General features: G+C 35.8%; 1 protein-coding gene across 1 annotated transcript in view; it reads right to left on the reverse strand.

Moving 5' to 3' along the window:
- Positions 1-21,943, reverse strand: part of NBEA (neurobeachin) — a 513,899-nt gene that overhangs the window by 55,096 nt on the left and 436,860 nt on the right. Inside the window, 2 exon segments of the mRNA XM_035900172.1 lie at positions 4,276-4,428; positions 15,187-15,306. Coding sequence (XP_035756065.1) covers positions 4,276-4,428; positions 15,187-15,306 — 273 coding nt within the window.

Genomic DNA, 21,943 nt, shown 5'->3' on the forward strand with positions numbered 1-21,943 from the left:
TTTCAAAACTAAAGAATGCTTATTATAAAAGCTCTGCTTCAGTGTTTCACAGTGGTGTTCCCTGCCTTGATTTAACATGCTTGACTTACTGACTGAATCTGTTCTATTTCTGGCTCTCAGGACTGCTTGGAGTCTGTGGGGATTGAGAGGCTGAGTAGGACTACAGATGCACATCTGTGGAAGGTTTTATGCGTGGGTTTTTTTTTTTTTTCCTGGTAAACTGGGAGATTATGATTGATGAGCCCAGCATTAGGGTAATGTTATCAGGGACACTTTCTGCCTCTGTCCTTTGTGCCACCACCGAGGTCAGACCATAATCATGTTAGCATTGAACATAGTGCTTTATTAATGTTTCATGAGTAACTCTGTAGTAATCAGTCTAGCTTTGTATGGATAAATAAAACTGCTACAACAATCCCTGATGTATACACTGAGTGCTTTAGAAGCTACTGTAATAGGTCTTAAAAGTAACTTGACTGAATGTCCTTTCTGGTCTTTATAATAAGTCTGATTTTCACAAGTTTAAAGGAATCTCTTTTGATGGAAAACCATTTCCACTTCCATTTCTGTCTTTAGTTAAAGTGTTAACCACCCAGCTGAACAATCAAATAAAACAACACCAAACCCCTGCCTGCTGTTTATTAATTTGCACAGAATTTTAGTAAAATTTGTTAACCCATTGGTTAAATTATATTGATTTATGTCACTGTGCCTCTGTGATGTTTTCTAGCCTGTTCTCCACTTGCTTGGGTAAGTCTCAGGATGAAATGCTGAAATTCTTGATGTTACTTAAAGAAATTGTTTACATTCATAAATGTGCAAGTAGGGTGTACATAAGGATTTGTATTTACTCCCACATAAAATTACACATTATATATGCCTGCAGCAAGCAAAAAATATGTATGAACAGAAGAAAATATTGTCAGCTAGGGAAAAACAAGATCCCAGTGTATGTTATGCAGTATCACCTAGGATCCCTTCCACTGAAATGAAATGACTACAGCTGATTTCATTAGACAAGGGATCAGGATAACACTTGAAATATTCCTCAGTTTTCTGTGGCTTTTCTGTAAACATGTTCTCTACTCACTTTGCTAAGTTGCTGTGGAAATTCCAGGCTTGCACAAGCTTGCTGTGTTTTACACGTCAGCACCACACCCAGGCAATTTTTTTTTCTCCAGATAGATTCTTGTATAACAGCCAAAGCTTGGCCTGGAGATGACCTAACTGAATAATACATCTGCTGGCTGGTCAAAACATGGAATCAGACATTAGGTAGGGAATGTCAAACTTTCCAATCCCTTCATATTTGTTCCTTGCTTTGACCAGTCTAGTTCTAGAGACCAAACAGAGAGCATACTGGCAGTTTGCTGTATGTGCTAATAAAGCCCTACGCGAGGAAGTTTCTCTGAAAAATTATTACACATTCAAATTATTACACTTTCAAAATGTAATTCCATTACTTCTTGCTGCACATACTATCTGCATTTTCATGAAATGGATTATCCTTCTTTAGCTACTTGCTACTTTATAATAAGCTTTATAAAAAAAACCTATGCATATATCATGCTCTTTAAACATCCCGAAGTTATTAACTTTGTTTCTATCCTCTGAACTCCATCCAAATGTGAATACTTCTTCTGTCATCTAGTTGCCCAGAAGTGAATCCAATATTCCAGGTGCAGTCTCAAAAGGACCATAGACAGGTACAACTGTGTACATCCTCAGTGATGCAACGATTCTCCATAGATAGCATCAAAATACACTTATTTCTGGCGAATATAGAATTAAAGAGTTTTATCTAATCTAATTGCTGTTCATTGTCACCCTTCCCTCGCTACTGCTCTATTTTTGGTACTACTTTTGTTTCCAGACTTCTGCTTCCTATTGAATATCTTTAATTCTTTCCTCCCAAGGTGAATTTCAGTGTATTTTCTGCATCTAATTCACATAAATCTATGCCTCTTTCTCCTGTCTTCTAGGCAATTCCCAGCTTTATTATCATTTGTGAACTTCATCAGACTGCTCACTTGAAGATAGCATGTATCTGTGTAGAACTGAATTTTAACTACTGATCATGCTCTTGCTAAAATTAGATGCTGAGATAAATAAAGGCCATGCAGAAAATGCCTCCAGGCAAAACTGTATAATAACGGCATGATGCTCACATCTGTGGGGACAGGGGTGGAAGACAGTATAGCAAGGGTATGATACAGAAGTGAGATAATTTCTGATTTTAGAAATCTGCAAAGTACTCAATTAGTTGAAGCCTATAATTCGAATCTTCACATCGGTTCGTCTGCTTCATGGCAGCCTGAGCATACTTACACATGTATGGAATCGGTCATTAGTGCTACTACAGCTTAATATTTAAAAGGTATTTCCAGCCTTTAACTACCAGCGGGTCTTGGAAGTATCGTCCTGAAAGGACATAAATGCCATGCTCTAAATTCATGCAAGCAGCTGTTTTCTTCACCAGCTGTAAATATCCCAGCACAAAAATTTTCTGTAGAGAGCTCCTATTCTATTTTCTAAAAAGCAGAAATTGCATGAGAGAAATCAAATGAACTAAGCTAAAGCTTTTCTTTAAGTGATCTCTTATTACATATTGCCTTTTATCCTCCTATTAATCATTCCATCTTTGTGGAAAGAAAAGATGGAGAAACACAATTTAGGATCCAGGAAGGAACATTCTTTATAAGATGTCCCGAAGGGAGTCATTAATATGCATCTTTCATTATATTCCCTGAAAGGTGGCAGCTTGTTTATCCTTTTTTGCTAAGGTATCACACTTCTGTTCTTACAGATGTCAAAACTAGACCTCTTGGTCAACTTTAGTGTGCTTACTCCTGGGCCCAGTTTGGGTTTAGCCATAACCACAATCCAAAAAAGGGCTCTGTGCAGCGACGTGGGCACTCTGGAGACCCGTACCTGTGATCGTGCATCCCACACTTGAGAATGCTAATGGAGGGCAGTGATCCTTTGAGTCCACCTCCTTCTCTGCTAGTAAAGTTGCACTTGAATTTCTTGCCACCAGCGGTGACAATTACTTGCTTTTAGGAAGAATGTTACAATATATGCAGCTATAATCAGCCAAGAAGAAGAATAAAAATGTTGTTTAGCTTCTTCCTGCCAATGAAGGACTAGTCCCTGGAACACATTTCTTATGCTGTGTGTAGTACATTTCAGATGTCTCAAGCGATGAGGTTGCCATCGCTTCCTTAGGAGACTGATGTACGTATGTCAAACCATTTGCTCTTCTAAATGGAGGACACTTCTAAATCATATACATCTAGGAATAGGTTTCTCTCTATAATGTTTTTCTATTTGAACTTCATATGGCTATTTTTTCTACCAGTTCCTGAAGAAAAATTTTCTTTGAATAGACAGTGCTTGAAATTAAATTGCCAAACTGACTAGAAGAAAACCAACACTGCTAGACTTACAATGCTGCCACAAAACCACAATTCCCATTGTAGGGAATAATGCACAAGCTGAACAGTTCTGCAACTGTATGGAAACCCACAGCCTATTGAAAGTATAGTCCTGACTCCATAAGCAAGAAAAGCAATATGCATTTTAAGGAAGATCCATTTCAGGAACAGAACCATAAATTGAACTATTGCTGGCCAAAACATCAGAATATACCTTGTTTTTCCTAAAAACAACTAGAAGCATACATACGTATTAACTCTATCATTAATAAAGTCATCATCTACCAAATTAAAGCAAAAAATATACAACATAGGTAAATGTTTTTCATGCTTAAATTCTGCAGACTTTGTGGTGATTTACATCAGAGCAGTTCTTTTGCAAAATCTATTAAGAGACTGAAGTTGTTGGCTTATGTTCACATTTCTAGACTTCCAGTTCATCTCTGATGCATAGGAAGTGCATACCTTCAGTCAAGTAAGGAATATAACATATCTTGCAAGACACCAGCATTTACAATAACTTTTTTTTTTTTTGATGTAGAAGGTGGTGAGGAGGAACAGACTTAAATTTTTCAGGTTATCCTGTATTCTCCAGCTCATGCCCATCTGATGCTTTCTCATGAGAGAGTAAATAAGTGAATTCCATTTTCCATAATTCGGGCACATGGAAGGAAAATCCATTTTAAAATAAAGGGTTCTGTCAAGCAGGACAGAATGCAAATTCTCCTTCACTTTTTATTTTACTTCTATAAATCTAATTCTAAAGAGATGAATAACAGCATTAGGTTAGCTTGTTAAAAGACAGAATTCCTTACTTAGGCTAAACTAAAGTGCAGCTTACCATCCTGTTGATACGGACAAAGTCTTCAGGCTTCTTGGCCCACGGGGGGAGATCAACATCATTCACAACAACTTCATCTTCTCTGATTCCTAGATTATAGCCATTACTGTTGACAAACATCTCAGGTAGGTAGTAAAACTCGGGAATTAACTCCTAGAAAGGAGAAAACACACAATGAGACTTTACATTTATACACAGATGCTAAATGGTGCTGCTAGAATCAGGCTCTGTTGCAGTACACATCAAAGCATTCCTGGTTTTGTTTATGGTTTTGTGCACTTTTTAAAGAAATTTTGTAATCTTTTTTCTTGTGCTTATGGTCAAACATATTTTTCATAATGAAATATTCAATCTTTGTTTTTCCCGTATCTGTTTTTAAGAAAAGCATAACTTTGGAAAATCAGTGCATATCAATAAAGGAGACCTCCTCAGAATAACAGGTACAAGAAACCGTACGATAAGCCTTCAATATTATAAATACGTTGTATTTTTAAATCACTATTTAACTAAACTACTTAAAAGGGGGAAAAAGTTGTTGATATAACACTGTCTTGATTTTACTGTCTCTATATTCTTTAATTGCATAAGAAAATTTGTTTACCTATATAAGGAAAAAGAATTCAGGGTGAATGATTTTTTTTCTACTGTAAGAAAATTCAAAAATACATGGAGAGAAAAATGTCAGTACCACAGATGTCCTTAAACCAGAAATACATGATATTTAAACTGTGAAAGAACAATAACTGAGTAGCAAAGATCATCTGCAGTGTATTAGTACATTACAGAAAAGTTAGGGTGTGAAGTTTTTCCCAATTTCCAGGATAGCTATAGAAATGCATTTTTACATAATAAATATCACCATTTGTTGCTGTCTATTATTTTAGCAGGAAGTATTGAACTGCAATAACAAAAAAGCTTTAAAGCCCGCTATCTCTTTTCTAATATCCAGCTATGGATTAAATCCACTAAATTACATTGTTAAAAGCATTATGGCATTCAGTTGTGTAACATGATCAAAACTGATGACACAGCACCTGAAACCTGAGTCTCTTTGTGGTCCTTTCAAAGGCTGTAGACATGCTAAGCATAAAAAAAAGCCACTGCAGACACAAACTTATCTAATTAAATCTGATCTGCAACTCCATAGAGAATCGAGCAGTTAAAGCATAGACGGTCCTTTCAAATTTATTCATTTAAAAAAAAAAAAAAAAGAATATTTTTGTTACAGTTTTAAGTATGTTTAGAGAGGCAATTTACTTGCTTCTTTACATCATTAAGATACTACAAACAGTCTGAATTCAGATTAGACTAAAATGCAATGCCAATCAATAACCAGTGCCAAACACTAATCATGTGAGACATGCTTGAGCTTGAATAGCTTATTATTAAAAAAGCTGTAATTTCAAAAAGCCAAAAAAATTAAAAATATTACGTGCAGTAAATAATAAAACAGCAGCTACAGAAAAACCGAACTAAAAGTAATCCTGAATATCCTAGAAGGTTAAAAGAAAAAAATATTATTTTACTGACAATCTTAAGTTTTATTATATACCTCTAATTTACTCAGAGTGTTTCTAAAAGCAAACGCCTTACCTTTCCCCTAAACAAGATTCACTAACTCCCAGGTTCCTGAGGAAGCCCTTTGGCTTTCTCTATTGGAACCCAAAGAAGAATGAACGATCCTTGCAGCTGGAGAAAACTAGGCATCAATCTTTCTAGACCTCAACAAACTACTACTAACTTGGCACTAACAGCTGGCCACAACCCAAGATGTGGTACCATACAAATCACTGACAAATTTAGTGGCCTTAAAGAAAGGAGAAATTCATAAGGACGCCAGAATGGTGAAATATTAAGTCAAAATTAAATTAAAGTCAATATTCAAATGAAACAGAATTTATTAAAGAGAAAAAGTAAGCAAAGTTTACTTCTATTTTGCGTAAAAACCTTGAAACACATACCACTGTTTTTAATTATTACCATTTTTTTATGCAACATGGTGGGGTACTAACCTGTAATGTCAAATAGCAAGCATTTGATTCCATCAAAGACATCTTAACTCTTAAATTTCCTTCTCAGTTTCAGATGTCTCAGGATCTAATTGTGAACTTATACGTCTAGCGTATCTGAAAGATCTGTGCTACCCAGAGACACATGTAGTGTTTAACTGAATTCTACTAACCTTCTGACTTCAGGGCTATCTTCAAACAAAGGAGATTTAGGTCAGTAAATATTTTTAATGGTATTTCCATTTAGTAATTTTATCTTTGTTCTATTTGCTTTCAGTGTAATTTAATGTTCCCTTGTCTGGTATAGCAGAAAGCATAAATAGAATAAATAGAAAGAATGTGATTAACTTTCTTCATAAGATTTATTGTGTTGTATACGTTTAGTTTGACCTGTCTTATTCCTGTGCTCTGGAAACTAACCAGTGCCAGACTTCTAAATCCTCTTCAAATAACACTCTCTCTAGAACCCTAATCATTTCAGTTACACATCTCCTGAGGTTTTTTTTCCAGTCAAAGTAATGAAACTAAACATAGTATTTAAAAAAAATGTAATAAACCCACTGTCTTATAGGCTCAGCATTCTCTTCAATGTTATTTTTAGTGCAGCCTACAACTTTGCTTATTAGAGTACTGTTTAGCATGAATTGAACCTTTTCTTGAGATATGAACAATGCCGCATGTGACCTTTCCCAGATACTTACATACTTCCCATACTTTGCACTAACCATTCAGTTTTCTTTGGTAGCATTTGATATTCCTCCTGCAATTTTGCCGTCTCCACTATTGACTAGACTAAGAAACCACAACACTTAAAAATAGCTCAAATAAATCCATCCCCTTCTCTTTTCTGTGAATGAATGAATGAATGAATATGTACTAAAACAACGGCCCATTATGAAAACTTGTGGCAGCCTGTGAGTATGAACTTGTTAACATTTGGAAAAATTCTTCAGAATGTGTATTTAGCTACTTAGAAGCATAGAAAATACATTTAATCCAGAGAAGTGTGATAGAAAGGTTTATTTTTAAGTGTTCACTGTTTATTCTGCTGTGAAAAAAAAATGAAGAAACTGTCTCTTCTACCTCATGCCAATGGCAGGGGCCGCGTGAGGATGGAAAGGCAAACACTCCCTTCCCCAGGGCCCCTGAGCATGCTTCGCCAGGAGAAGTACAAGCTGGGAGAAGCAGAGAGAGGAAGGATTAGCAAGGACAGAACAGGCAGAAAGGACAGAGCCTGGGGAGGGTGCTGGGAAAAGGAAGGAGCAGACAGGAGTGAACCTCAGTGGAGACAGCAAGATGACAACTGGGGCCCAGAGAGAATTGCTTTAACCAAGAAGCCACTGGAAGCTGCAGGAATAAACACAAGAATGAAGGAAAGGATATCACTAGCGAGGGCTAGAGATATTTTCAAAACCTATTTACATTTTTCTCAGCCAGCATTTGAGTTTTCTTTGTTTCATAAGTGGGTTTGTGCCGGTTCATGTTCCAATTAAAGTTTATGGCTAGAGAGAGACAGCTCTTTTGGTGCTTTTCCCGTTAAGGAGAGGGAACAGGTACCTCAGATATCTCACTGTTTCAGGGTCACGTTTGGAGAGGTAACCTTGCCCATTCCTCCATTCCAGAAGAGGTTCAGCTATACCAGCTTTCCTTCCAGGTATCTGTCTACCCTGTTGTCCCAGAATTTGAGTGACAGCACCTCCACAATCCTTCCATCAACTGACTTCAGTATTCTTCATCTGAGGAAGTTTTACCTAACCCCTGGCCTGAATCTTTCATTACGCAATCTAAGCCCATTTCCCCTTGTTCTAGCTATCAATTCATCATGGATACAGAGAACAGATTACTGTTTTCTCTTTGCATAGTTTGCTGCATATTTGGAAATCATTACCCTACCAGCTTTATAGCCTTTCAGCTCCTAAAAGTCCAAACGATGGACAATGATTTTACCTTCCATATTGCTACACTGCTTAAGTTTTAGTTATACATGTGTAAAATATTATTTTAATCTCCCCAAACTAGGTAGTAGAATTATTCCTAAGCAGTGCATAGCTAATTTACTCCTATATATACTTTGGCCTTATTATATTTTGTCACATGTTCATCACACAGAAGCCAAATATTTTCTATTATCTCTGTGGTTGTTAGATCAGAGATTCGGATTGCATACTTTTCTGACAGGATCTGCTATTTTTTGTTCATTTTCAAGCAGTGTAATTTGCCATAATAACATAACTTCTTACAAATCACCAGCTTCATACTTTAGAAGATTCATTGTCAAATTTACCCTGAAGATAGGGACAAGGAAACTCAGAAATTTGCAGGGGGGAAATGTATCTCAGTGATGGTATTTACACCGGAGGATGGAACACAGAGGACCTTCTGTCTCCCAATCTGCTTTCCACTTGACAGACAGAAGAGTTGATAAGTGGGTCCTTAAAACTCCTATTGCACCTTCAGTGGCACTAGTGGTAAAAGGTCAATGCAAAGCCAGGTCTATGCAAAGGAATGCTTGCTTGAAGCTACCATGATTTTGAGAAGTTCATGTTTCAAGCTACAAATGCTCACAAAAGACAAATCTCAAAATATTTTCTTCCTACACTACAAACATTGAGTCAGCCAGTGTAAATCAAGACATGAAGGAAAACACCAAAAATAACAACATAAAAAATCTTCACCAGAATTTGCATCAGTTTGCAGGCATCAAATGAGGGAATGCAAAGAAAAAAGACACAGAAGACCACTATTTTTAAAAAGTCTGGCATTTTAAAATATTCACCAACCAATTAAGCAATTTAGATGCATATTATTAATGTACGCTATTCAGCTGATATATAATTTTGCATTAACTGATAAAATTCAGTAACTTTTATTGGTTTCTTCACTCTTGCCAAAACATATCAAAGGTTCTAAATAAATCTTTCTGACTACATAACCTGTCATGGGTAATTTCTTACCACAATAAATATCTAGAGTTCAAAGAGTTAATAAAAATAGGGATTCTAGTGATCTAAATCCATTTGCAGTACTTTCTGTCTAGTTGTCCTTGACATTTCACAAGCTGGTAACCTCCTCTGCTCCCCTTTCATTCACACTTCTAATAAGACAGGTTAGCTTTCTATCATTTAATAGTCAGCTACCTTTCAAACTGCCCGAGAAGCTTGGCTCTTCTCAGATGAAGAATGATGCAGTAAAGCTACTGAGGAGTGTAAAAAAACGGTAAAATGAATATTGTAACAGACATTTCTTGTCTGTAAATGTGATCTCTAGTTTATTTTAATAGCTATACTAAAACCCCAAGGTATAGTTAACAGTATTATATGCCTTGTGTCTTCATATAAGAAAACATCCCCAAATGCATTTTCTAATTTACAAGCCTGTGACAAATCCAAGCTGCTGAGAAATTAAACTTTAAAAATATGTCTTGGGGTGATAGAGGACCACTATTAACACTATCATAATTGTATACTACTTGCATCAAATCTGACATTTCTGTTTAATATGTTTTGCTAAGGGTATACCATTTTATGGCCTCCCAATGAAATCAAATCCAACCCAGACGTTTTCACTTTTCTAATATAATTCACTTCAAGGTTTTAAAGCTGCCATTTCTTTTTCTTTCTTTCTTTTCCTCCCAAAAGGTTGATCCCATGGCATCCATTAATTCCACAAGAGCCTAGTACTGGGTCAACGAGTCAGTCCTGAGTAACTCCATTAACTGTGTTAATTCAGACTTAGACACCTTAATGACATTTCGTCAGAGCTACCTTTCTAACTTCTAAACACACTACTCAAAAAGTAATATAACAACTTTGAGAGGCATTAGGAAAGATTAGTGCCTGAACAGGAGGTTCTGGGGAAGTCAATGTTACCAAACCCTGGAGCGGGGGGAGGTGGAAAGGGAGAAATGTGAAAGCTGACTGGCCAAGTTATGGTCATTTCCAGGTGACTTGTTTCCTTAGAGGTCACTCTGTGAATGTTCATTCTTCCTCCAGCTTGTACTGATTATCTCGAGAGAAGGTCGATGTTGATAAAGGCAGACACAATAAAATAAACTGTGTTATCCAGGTTCTCCCTTGTGTGTTACCACTCTGATATAGCACATACCATATTAATTGTGTTTTATCCACTGTAGGTGAACAGGTTTCTTTGAAAAGGAACCAAACCAGCCCAAATGGACAGAACAAAATTGTCTAAGTAAATCTTGAATCATCCATTGAGCAATAATCTATCATACGTTACATTTTTCAAAAGTGGTGTACCTTTTGCCACAATTCAAGATCTAGCAATTATGGCTTGTTTTTCAGACAGATCAAACTACTGCCACAGCCCTATTTTCATTAGCTCAATGTGAAACAATTTAGTTCCAGAGGAGAGTTCACATGTTCCCTCTGTTTCTCCCTCTCTCCTTTCAAGAATGCCAGAGAGGACACATGCATGTGAAAAAAGGAGACTGACCCACAGAATTGCAGCTTCCTCAAGAGTTATACACCCCTTTGCAAATGTCAGGTATTTATTTTTGAAATTTTAAGGCAGCATTTTTTACAGGTGATTTGGATATTTCCTCTAAAATTACATTGAGGCTGCAAAAGAACAGTGTTGTGGGAAGTGTCTGCATTGCCTAAAAATCTCAATTTACTAGTTAAATCTAAACCCCTTCAGAAGTGACTTAAGCACTTAAGAATAAAGCACCTCTTAGTCATGTTTCTTAAACAATAACTGATGAAAGAAATCATAATACAGATTTTACTTCCCTAAAAAAATTAATTTTAAAAGGATTTTTTTAATTAGACCTTGCTAATAAAGTATTAAGGCAATTCTTATCATTATTTAATATGGTACTTGAAAGCAAAAATTGTGGCCATCTTACAACACACAGCATTGAAGAATGTCAGATTAATTCATTACACACACTGTTTTTAAATTATTTCATAACCTGTGCCACAGTAATTAATGAGATTAGTGAGATCAGAGATTAAATGTACTTAAAGCAGCTCAGATGAATTTCAAATATATGATAAGGAATACATGAATAATGAACAATTGCTATTCTTAACAGCTTTGAAAGTTTGCTACTTTGATCGATAGTCCATATTCCACACACCTAATATTTACTATAAAGTCTCAAAAAATCTTCAGGATGGGAAAACAATTTATATCATGTACATCACATGGGAATGCACACTGCTGAAGAGCCCCGTTTATAACTGTGTGCAGCCAGAAGCAGCTACACAAATATGCAGAACACTTTGACAGAGAACATGCTTTAAGATTTTGTACTCACACACAACCTCTATACATCTTCTCTTTTGCACACTATCTACTTTCTCACAGGACTGCTAGATAAATAGTAGAAGTTACCAGCCAGCTGAACATGAATTTTTGGATGTTCCGCACTCTCAGAGCTGAAGGTCTTTTGTTGTGCATGACAGTGGTTGCTGCTCTTAAGAGAGTGGGCAAAATGGGTAGAGATTTTGAGGGGATTTCTTGGTGGTTCCCCAAACCTCACTGCTTTTCCAGTCCCTGAAAACTTGATTAAAATGCTTAAAAAGCCTGTAAGGCATTCCAAGCAGTAGCACAACTAATTCGAAAAAAAATGGGGTATTTGTACTATTAATAATGGTTCAGTTTCCCATCCTTTTACAGAATGAACTTGGAGGCCTCAGGGAAAAGTTGGCCCTGATGTCATGGCATTGAGAAATGCAGTTCATTAAGATCTTAAGCAACAAGCAACAGCAACAATTAGCTGCTCTACTCATTCTTGATTTATTGCTAAGAAACGCAGACTCTACAAATGGAAAGGGCCTAAAGGGTCAGCTAGCGCATCCTCTTGCCAATTCATGATTGTCCCTGATGCTTTTCCAGTACTTTGCCAGTCTACGGTTCTAAGAAGCTCGCGAAATAAGTGTTTTACTACTTCCCCTTGTGAGGCTATTCAAGTTCAGAGAATACTCAATTCCACTTTAACTTTTCATACTCTGTTGGTTAAGCAAGCACTTTTCAGCTCTGATCCCTTTCCTCTGAGGTTTACCTCTTTGTTCCATGACAAACAATTCTTCTCCCTTTCATATGTTTGCATATTTTACAGCATTTATTGTGTGCCATGTCTTCACTTTTAGACATTAATTACCCCACACATACACACATTTCTCTTCCTGTATCCAAGTCCTTAAAGACATTTGCTGCTCTTCTTACGGCTCCCTCCAGTTTGGGCATATACTTCCACTAACGAGTTCCCAGCAAAGGAAGCACTATCCCACTTTATCCAGCATGAATACATACTAAAAATTGAACAAGGAAAAACCAAAAACTTGTGTTCTCCAAGAATATATGAACTTTCAAACAAATGAATGACTAATCGTACTAATTCAGGTGGAATTTAGCCGCCATGAGAACTTTTAGTTGTTATAACGCTAAGGATATAGCTTCGGTCTCACGATAAGCTTTCCGCCATCCTGCTGATCTTCAGGTTTCCATGTTAAACTGAACACAAAACAGCAATGCATTGACATATATTGCTTAGGCTACTGAAGTGTACTTCAGTAGACGTACTCCAGTAGTGGCTTTGTATCGATATATAATAAATAAATTTGATGATGCAATACATTGAATGCTGGTATTAAATATATTTAAAAATCTGCTCTCACTTCTATCCTTTTTTTACTTTTTTATTTAGATAGCTTATGAACTTTGTTTTAGCATCCCGTAAAGATTTAGCTTATTTTTGAATCTGCTTTTGTTTATCTATTTTTATCTTAAGCTGAATCAACTCATAATAAATCAATTCAAAGTTAATTTCTAAACCCACCTTCCCTGTATCTTCATTAATTAACAAAACCATATTTTAAACAGCATCTTTAATCCCTAAAGTAACCCTAAACAGACAGGTCAGGGATTATCTGGAGAAAACATTTATTGGCTAACATACCTCATCTGTGCCTCCCATATTAGATTTTCTGTAATGACTTAGCTCCAAGTAGTATTTCTCTTTCTAATGGCATAACAGAAAAGTATATATAGCTAAATCTGACTCTGGGGCTCTACAGCAGACTCCCAAATGTATTCTAGAATACATTATTTTACAATCTTTCCCTCAATGCAAATCTGACCCTTAATTGTTACTATTTTATCCAATTTATCCCTAATTCTCTTCTTTAAATTCAGTGACATTGAATTACATAGCTACCCCACACCTTCACCTTTTCTCTTCATTTTCTGAAGGTGACTACCTGGTTTTGAGCATCTTTTTAATACTTGTTTTATTTTAATAACTTGGATTTTTTTTAATACAAACGCATTTTGTAATGCAACTGTTATCCCTCCATAATTCCCGCACCATTGCAGTAGCTGGCAGCAGCATTTTTAATTACCCCACTTGGTTCACAAGACTCCTGGTATTTTCATACAAACATTTCAGTTCTTTGTTTTACTGGTAACTCATTCGGTTGCTAGTTTAGGAAGAATCCTCTCCCTAATTATATTCCCCAGTTGAATACCATCCCTCCGTCTGTCCACAGATATTCCTTTATCTTTTGCAATGCCTTCATGTATTTAACTGCCCTCCTCCTGTGTACTAAAGCCAGACAAGAAGATTACAGTCACTTCCAACTGTCTTCCCTTATTCCTCAATTCAAGGCTCTTATCTTTTGTTTCAGTCTCACTCCTAGGAGGCCATTTTCCCAAATATTCTGGTGGAATAACAGGAAAACCGGATTTTCTTGAAAAGGAAAACTCAAAATATCAGCACTTTGAATTTGAAGAAATGGCTGCATTTCAAATATAGTAGATATTAACTTGAATTCCTTCCAAGTTCTGAAATGTCCTTGGTTTTTCTTACAAAGGTAACAGTGACAGTACTTAATATACTATTGACTTCCAGAGCAGCATAAACAAATATGAAATGGGTTGTAAGAGGTTTAGATCATTTTCTTTTCTTTAAAAAGCATTTTCTCCCGTATGTTAAGATGGCCATACAACTTACAATTCCTTATTCTGACTAATATATAGAATAACAACATGGTTTGCCCACATACACTTATGAGACTGCTGGAATATTTATGCAAACAGGAGCTCTAGGAATAAAAATAAATCAACAAATTTACATTTTCTTCTTTCATCAAGTTAAGTAAAAAATACAATGGCAACATGACCTTGACTTTAGCACTTCCTAGTATGAGTGGCAGTATCAAAACAGAAGAAAGATCTATTCACTTTAAAATAAAGTTCAAAAACCCAGCAATCAATCGTATAATACAGCCTTTGCCTAACTTATTACTAGAAAATGAGAATCAATGAAGGACCATATTATTCATAATATTATTAGATTTTGGGTTCTTTCTGATAAGGTCCCATGTATATGAACAATAAACCTTTGTATTTAACAATAGGTAAGAAATAACAACAGTAAAATCACCCTGCTCTCCGGCTGTTTCTGTATATCGTGTAGAAGTTGTTTTAATCTAATGCGTATTGTTGCATAATATCCCCAGGCACAGTCAAGTAAAAGCTAAAGCTGTACAGAAAAGCCAACATTTTAAATGGGTCTTGTCATTAATGCTTTATTAATTGCCCCAGGCAATGCAAACCCAGAGCTAGGCAAGCTATAACAATATGAAAAAAAAGAACAATTTATTGGGCTTTTCTCCGTCTCCTGATTATCTGATCTAAATTAGATCAGTTAGGTTGTTTTTCTCTAAAACCAAAACACCTTTTGTCCACTTAACTTCAAAGAATCTTTGATTGTTTGTGTTAGAGCAATAACCTTTAGAAACTTCTACCTTTTATTTAAACTATCCCTAGTGTACTGAATATAAAGATATGAAATATAAACCCCGCTTTGTCCCTACATAAAACAAAACACCATAAATAAAAACGCACATTTATCAATTTATTTAATGTACATTACCTTCACATCGGAGGTATCTCTTTGGCTGTTCCTCCAAGACCTGGCTACTGAAGAGAAGGTTCGATCTGGGTGGTCAAATTTGCCATCATTTGCATTTAGAAAGAACGTTGTAAAGGGCTCCTGTAGTCAATGAAATGAAGACAGATTAAGAAAACAGCAGAAGGAATCATGCAGCAGGTTTCTAATGAAATCCAAATGACTTCTGCAGATCAGAATACTTCATAAAGGCAGAATGAAAGAAAAATATGGCACCTCATAGTTATATCCATGTATGGCTATCTGTACTGAATACCTTAGTACATTTATTGGCATTAATACATTTTGCACACACAGATCTTGAGTTCTGGCAGGAAAGGTTATTTTATGTATGCACTCCTTTACATGACTAATTACTCATCAGTGGCAGACCTATGTAGCTTAGTTCCAGTTACTGATGTTTGCCTACTTCATTCTAACCATCATAATCAGTCTCTGTGTCATTATATTAATATATTAACATGCTTTGTTTACCTCTTGTAAGATGGCATGTCAAAACAAAATCCTAAAAAATCCCCCGCCTGGATTTTTCTTTTGTTTTCATCTAATTTAAAAGATCTCAGGAGGTTCCATTTCGCCTCATGGTGGGCAGAATGGCTGTATGGTCATTATGAGGCTGACTATGGTCACAGGATATCTAGCTTTAGCATTACTTTGGGGTAGAGGTGCAGAGATTAAATATTTAGAGTTTTCACTTTTGCTAATTCTATCTGGAACCACACTCCTAATACTTACTAAATGGAAACAGCTATTAACTTTTGGGTGGGAAGAGCTCAAGTCTTAGTCTGGAGAAAGCATTTTTATGTCACTGCATTCCAGCGCAGCGGAGGGGTTGACAGGGGACCAAATCCTTAATTTGACAGCAGAACCCGACTACAGAGATCATTGCCAACGCCCTGGTTTTCCAGCATCACTCCATTAGCTCTCTGATTCAATTAATATCTGGCAATATGCCCACATAGATGGAAACTATTTCTTCCCCTTTGCCAAAGTCTGATGGGAAATCTTTGAAAACGTCTCCCTTTTGTTAAATTCACACCCAAATTTATTTTCTTGCATGTCCTGATCATTTGGAAATTTTGTTAATCAAGGCAGTTCATAATCACCAGATTATAATTCTTATTACAGTATTACCCATATGCTATTTGAATTTTATTCCATACATCCTCTATTTTCTTTTCTGAAACTATTGAACAAAGCAGGGAACTCCTCCACTAATAAAGAAGTTTTGAGGAAATTATGTCACATTATACACATTGTGTTTAAATTACCCAGGAAGAAAGAGGATTGAAGTAATTCATTTTTGCATAGCATTTAAGAGCAATTAAAGTATACATAAGGGACGCATGGATGCAAAGGTAGTGCAAGAATCCCAAAAGAGGAGGAAAGTAAAAGAGGGAATACAGACTTCCAGAAACCACTGTTTCTCTAATCTTTACTTTGCACGTCTTCCCAATTCATCTTTTCTATCATACACAACAGTCAACACAGACGGCTTTCTTTCGAAGAAGAGAAAAACTCTAAATTTCTCTCTCTAAAGGAGAGGGAATGGGATATCTCTCTTACTGTCATCATAGCATGACGGTACCTTTGAAGTAGCTTAAGGGAATTGTTTATATTTGAACAAAGATTTTTTTATTCTTTTTTCTTTAGCCAGGGACAGTATCTTCACTTTCAGGGTATGTCAGTGCAAATATGGAATCGTTTTCATTATAATAACGCAAGACGTTTCTGCTGCTAATTGAACGGTGGATTTTTTTTTCCATGTCTTCTTTTCTCTTAAATCATGAGAGATTTATATTAAAAAGATACATTCAAAAGAATAAGTAACCATCTAAGTAATATATTTTCATCAGTGCATTTATTCCCATCGGGGAATCCTAGTATGTGTTAAATAATAAACTAAAAATTACTAAATTAAATAAAAAATAATCACAATATAATTTCTTGTTGAAGGACCCTAACTTCCATTGAACAATGACTTTGTTTGCACTTGTGAATATTAAAAGAGTTCACGGAGAGTGAGGAAGAGGTTTATCATTTGAATAAAATATTAAAATTTAACAGCAGCTCAACTTGGTCAGCAGCATAAAAGTATCGAATTGTAACTCTGAAAGAAAAGAAATTACATTTTTATATGTCTAGATTTTACAGTGCCTCATACAGTGAACTTCATTGAAAATATAAATGAAAAAGCGTATGATTCATACCCAGAGCTAGCAAACTGAAAACAATATACACAGGAATTGGATTATATTAATTTAGACTAAAATTCTATTAATATTATAATTAAATTTACATTAAATTATTTCAAAATTAGAATTATTTTAACTAAATTTTCACCCTCCAAATCTCTGTATATATTTTCAGTAGCAATCTTTGCAAATTATGCTATTTTTCTAGCTTACCTGTTCTGGAAAACTTTATATGTAGTTGATCTGAGCACAAATAATTCTGTCTTCTACCAACCCCAATCTACCACTTTTTTTATTTACAAGGTATGTGTCATTTGTTATGAATATCATTGTGCAGCAGACTGGGGGTCACTGCTGAGGTTCTGAAACCAGAAGCAGTTGATGGATTGAAAAAAAAGCAGAAACCAGAAAAATGATGTAATTACAATAAATTATGTAAAAATATTAATCCAAAATTCCGTGACATTATTTTAAGCATCTGAGACAAATATACAAAAGCAATAAAATTTATAATCGAGGATTAAACTTTTAATAGCTGAGCACGACAGGGTGCCCTATTATGCTATCCTGCTATGACCTGTTGTGCCTATCTTTTTAGATTTTTAATCCTTAGCAGAAATTCAGAGCTTTTGCTTGCTTTATCTCAGACCTCTCACACAATTTTAAGGTGATTTTTTATTCTCTGGAAAGTCAAGTGCTTATATTATATAAATACATTTCATATCTGTATTCAATATACTCATTTAAATACTGTTATTCTATGATACCAATTACTGTCACTGCATGTAAAGGTTTTGTTGCTGTGAAAACTATAAAGCTGCACAATGTTTTCATTATAACCCCATCTCACTCGTTCCTAATATTCTGAATAAAATTCACGCCTTGTTCGCTGCCAACAAGAAGAGAAATTTGTGGGGTACTTGATTATGATGAATACAAGCTTGAGCTGTGGGAACAAGTAATTTTTCCGTTCAACAGCACTTCTTTCCCTCCATCCCCCTTTTAACAGTGCCTATTCCCATTTGAATCATTTATGGTGGGAGTAGGAGAGGGAAGAGGAAGGGATGTGTCATTCTGAGACATCTTATGACAAACAAAATTGTCTTTTCAGCCATTTGTAAGAGGAGAAAAAGAAAGGGTTTTGTCACAGTGATGTAGAACTTTTGTCCGATATACCTGTGACTGTCCTACTCAGACCTACCAAAGAGGAGACTCAGATTCACTTCTGTTTACAAGAGGACTTCAAGTCTTCCCCACCTTTGAATCTCACTAAAAACTAGTTTTGGCTCAATCAGACATAACTCACAATAAACCCAGAACTTCTTCTGTCTTGTACCAGTACTTAGTTATTGTAACAGAAACCGGTAATCAATTGTTCTCTGCAAACTTCTTGATGACAACATTAAAGAATCATGCTCTCTAGTACTGATCTTTGTGTCAATGACGATGTAATGATTCCCACAAAAACTTCAACAACAACTACTGAGAGCATCCAATTGCACCATAGCTCTAGCCTGTTTCACCTAAAAATGTGAAAACGATGATATTCACATTCAGGCCAGAATTAATTCTTCTGCCTACTTTTCTGTTTTATCTTATCTACTTTTCAGGCTGACATTCAAGTCACTGGAATATATGGCATTCTGATGTAGGATTCTTTGTTTAAACTATTCTACCTACTGCAACTCAAATATTCACTGGCCCACAAGGAAAGCACAAACAAATTACTCCTGAACCAAGTGGTAAGGTCACCTATCCATAAACTATGAATATTTAATTTCATTGATACAAAAATGGAACTGTGTCAACAGAACAGTGTATCCGTTTCCAGAATACCTTTTATTCTGTTTGCTGGAGCAAACTTGAGGGTGATGTTGGCTCAGATTTCCTAAGGAATAAGTTGAGTTTCTTAGGTTTAGAACTAAAGATGTACAATGTGCAAAAACGTTTAGCCATGGTTTGATTTCAGTAACACCTCAAAGGAGATGAAGGCAACATTATACAAACCATGGTGTTCTCTGGTAGTTTTTATCATCATTATTAACCTGATTGAACAATACAGTAGACTCACATTCATTATTTATCTCTGTGAAGTAGTTATCTAACCTTTAATAAACTAGCCCTCAACTTAGAAAGAAAACTGATCACTTTCAAGAAACAGTTGATTTTAGCTATAGCGTTTCTGGAGATCATGCAGGATTTATAATTATGACATTAAATATTTCTAGGCTGTGGCTCAGTTAATTTCTTATGAAGCTCATTAGAGGATTGTTTCTTGATCTTTCAGAATTCTAGCATGATGTAGTGGTCTGAAATGTACAATGGATTAGTTTAAATAAACACATACAGATTATTGAAGAATTATAATTTCAGTTCACATATGAGTGTGTGCATGCACACATGTATGTGTGTATCATGGCAGGGGGCTGTACAGAAAGAGGGTGCATGTGTTATCTTGCTTTGGGAGAGTTTCAGGGTCACTCAAAAGTGGCTGTAATCAGTCTGATACATGGCCTGGTGAGGCTGAACCATTGCTTATCCTGAAACTGCCTTCATTCTTCTCCTAGCGTTCTTACAGAGAGAATGGAGCACACCTAGACTTGTACAACCCACTCACAGAAAATAGAAGCTTTGCAGATGCACTAGTAGCCCATAGCTTCAGTTAAAGATTGCACCCTATTCCACTAAGTATAATGAAAGGCAGAAGAACAATAATTAATAATAAAATTATTATAGTTGCTGTAATTATCAATAGCTTCAACATATTCCATGCTAAAGGCACTGTCATATTTTTGAAATCATAATGAAATAGGTCACTTTTAAAGATGGATTTTTACTGGACACTCTTAGTACACAAAAGGACTCCAGAGAAAACTATACTAGCAATGAAACAAAACAGAGGCAGAGATTGATGATATCAAAATCAATTAAACAGGACAGAACTGAGGCTAAGGCATAAAGTGCCTTTTATAAAAGTAGCCTGATACGTCAGATAAAGGAAAGCAACAGAGAGAAATATGAGGCAGTAGGGAACAGATTATCACAGAATTGACTCAGAAATATGGTACTACAAGCAATGTTTTGAAGAGAACTGACAGGAACCAGATTGCATCTGTCAAAGCCAAAAAGCGAGATTCAAAAAAAATTTTAAGGCTTTGTGGCAATTACACAACTCTCTATATACATACTTCAGAGTGGCTGAAGTGACTTCTACTGCAACTACTGTTTCCTCCACTACAAAAGTCTAGGCATGTAGTTTCTCCCCCTGGCTCCCCATTACTCTATACTGGTTTGTTGTGCTTCTGTCTAGACTATCTCATTCCCAGTTTACTTTTTGTCATAGCTTTTTGTTTGCTTGCTTGCTTGTTTTCTCTCCATTCCTCTCTTTTTTCTTTCCCTTTTCTTTTATTCTTTGGTCTTTGCAGTCTTCTCCGAAGATTTTGCTTTCCACTCCTCTCTTTCACTCTCAGTTGTTGTCACTTTCTACAAAAAGCTCTACTGTAACACATCTCTTCTCAGGAATCTTCTCCAATCTCTTAAAATACTGAAAGTGTTTTTCCTTCTTCTTCCTGGACTAGACTGTAATTTACACTTTTTAAAAATGTTCTTACACAGTCTTCTTTTCAAACTCATACCAAAAAACTAGCTCAAAAAATCACCAGAAAGAATTCCTACTTTAACTTCCAGAAGTCTGACTTAGCCTTATCTATCAACTTCACTGGCATAATCTTCTCCCTCAGGATTTTTCATCCTTTATTTTGTAGCCAAAAATATCTCTCTAAGGATCACCATAACTTTAGAATCCCCATAGGTATAATCTTTTACTGTCTTTATACACACTTTTTTTCAAATCTTTATTTTGGGTTTCCATATGCAGCCCAATTCAATCTCATCACATTATTTCTCTTTTCCCTTTTCTGAGCTTTAAACTTTCCCCACATCTGTCTCCCTCTCACTTCTGTTGTCTCCTCCCACTCGTGATTGCTTTTCTTTGCCGGTGACTCCTATTTAAATAACCTTTAAAATACCTATCTAGGTGTGCCCCCGTATTTAAATTCTCCCTTTGTTGTTTTCACCTTCTTGCCATTAGCAATCTCTTCCCTGGAAAGCACTGCTTTTCCTTTTCTGTTCCACTTTCTCTTCTCACATATATTGTTTGCTCTAACAAACGTAATTTGTCAGGTCTATATTGCAAGTCCATCAAGGCAGAGACCTTGTTCTCTCGCTCTTTTAGGGCAGAAAAGAAAGAGAGCAAGAACACCTACAGTATCACATAAACAACAGCAGTAAAAATGACACAGAATTAGCCTGATACAGGAAATGAATACTCCTTGGTGTGTTGTACATTCAGCCTGTAAGCAGATTTTCAGACCTATGGATTTGCCGACAAGCAAGAGAGGATCTTTTGTTGAATAGCAGCCAAAATTAATAGATAAACATGCAAATAAAACCACTGGTTTTAATATACTTTAAGGCAACAAAGAAGCACGTGTGAACCATAAAATGAATTCACAGTACATGAATAA

The sequence above is a fragment of the Egretta garzetta genome, unplaced genomic scaffold, assembly GCF_000687185.1.
Source record: "Egretta garzetta isolate BGI_Z169 unplaced genomic scaffold, ASM68718v1 scaffold40, whole genome shotgun sequence".
Taxonomy (NCBI): domain Eukaryota; kingdom Metazoa; phylum Chordata; class Aves; order Pelecaniformes; family Ardeidae; genus Egretta; species Egretta garzetta.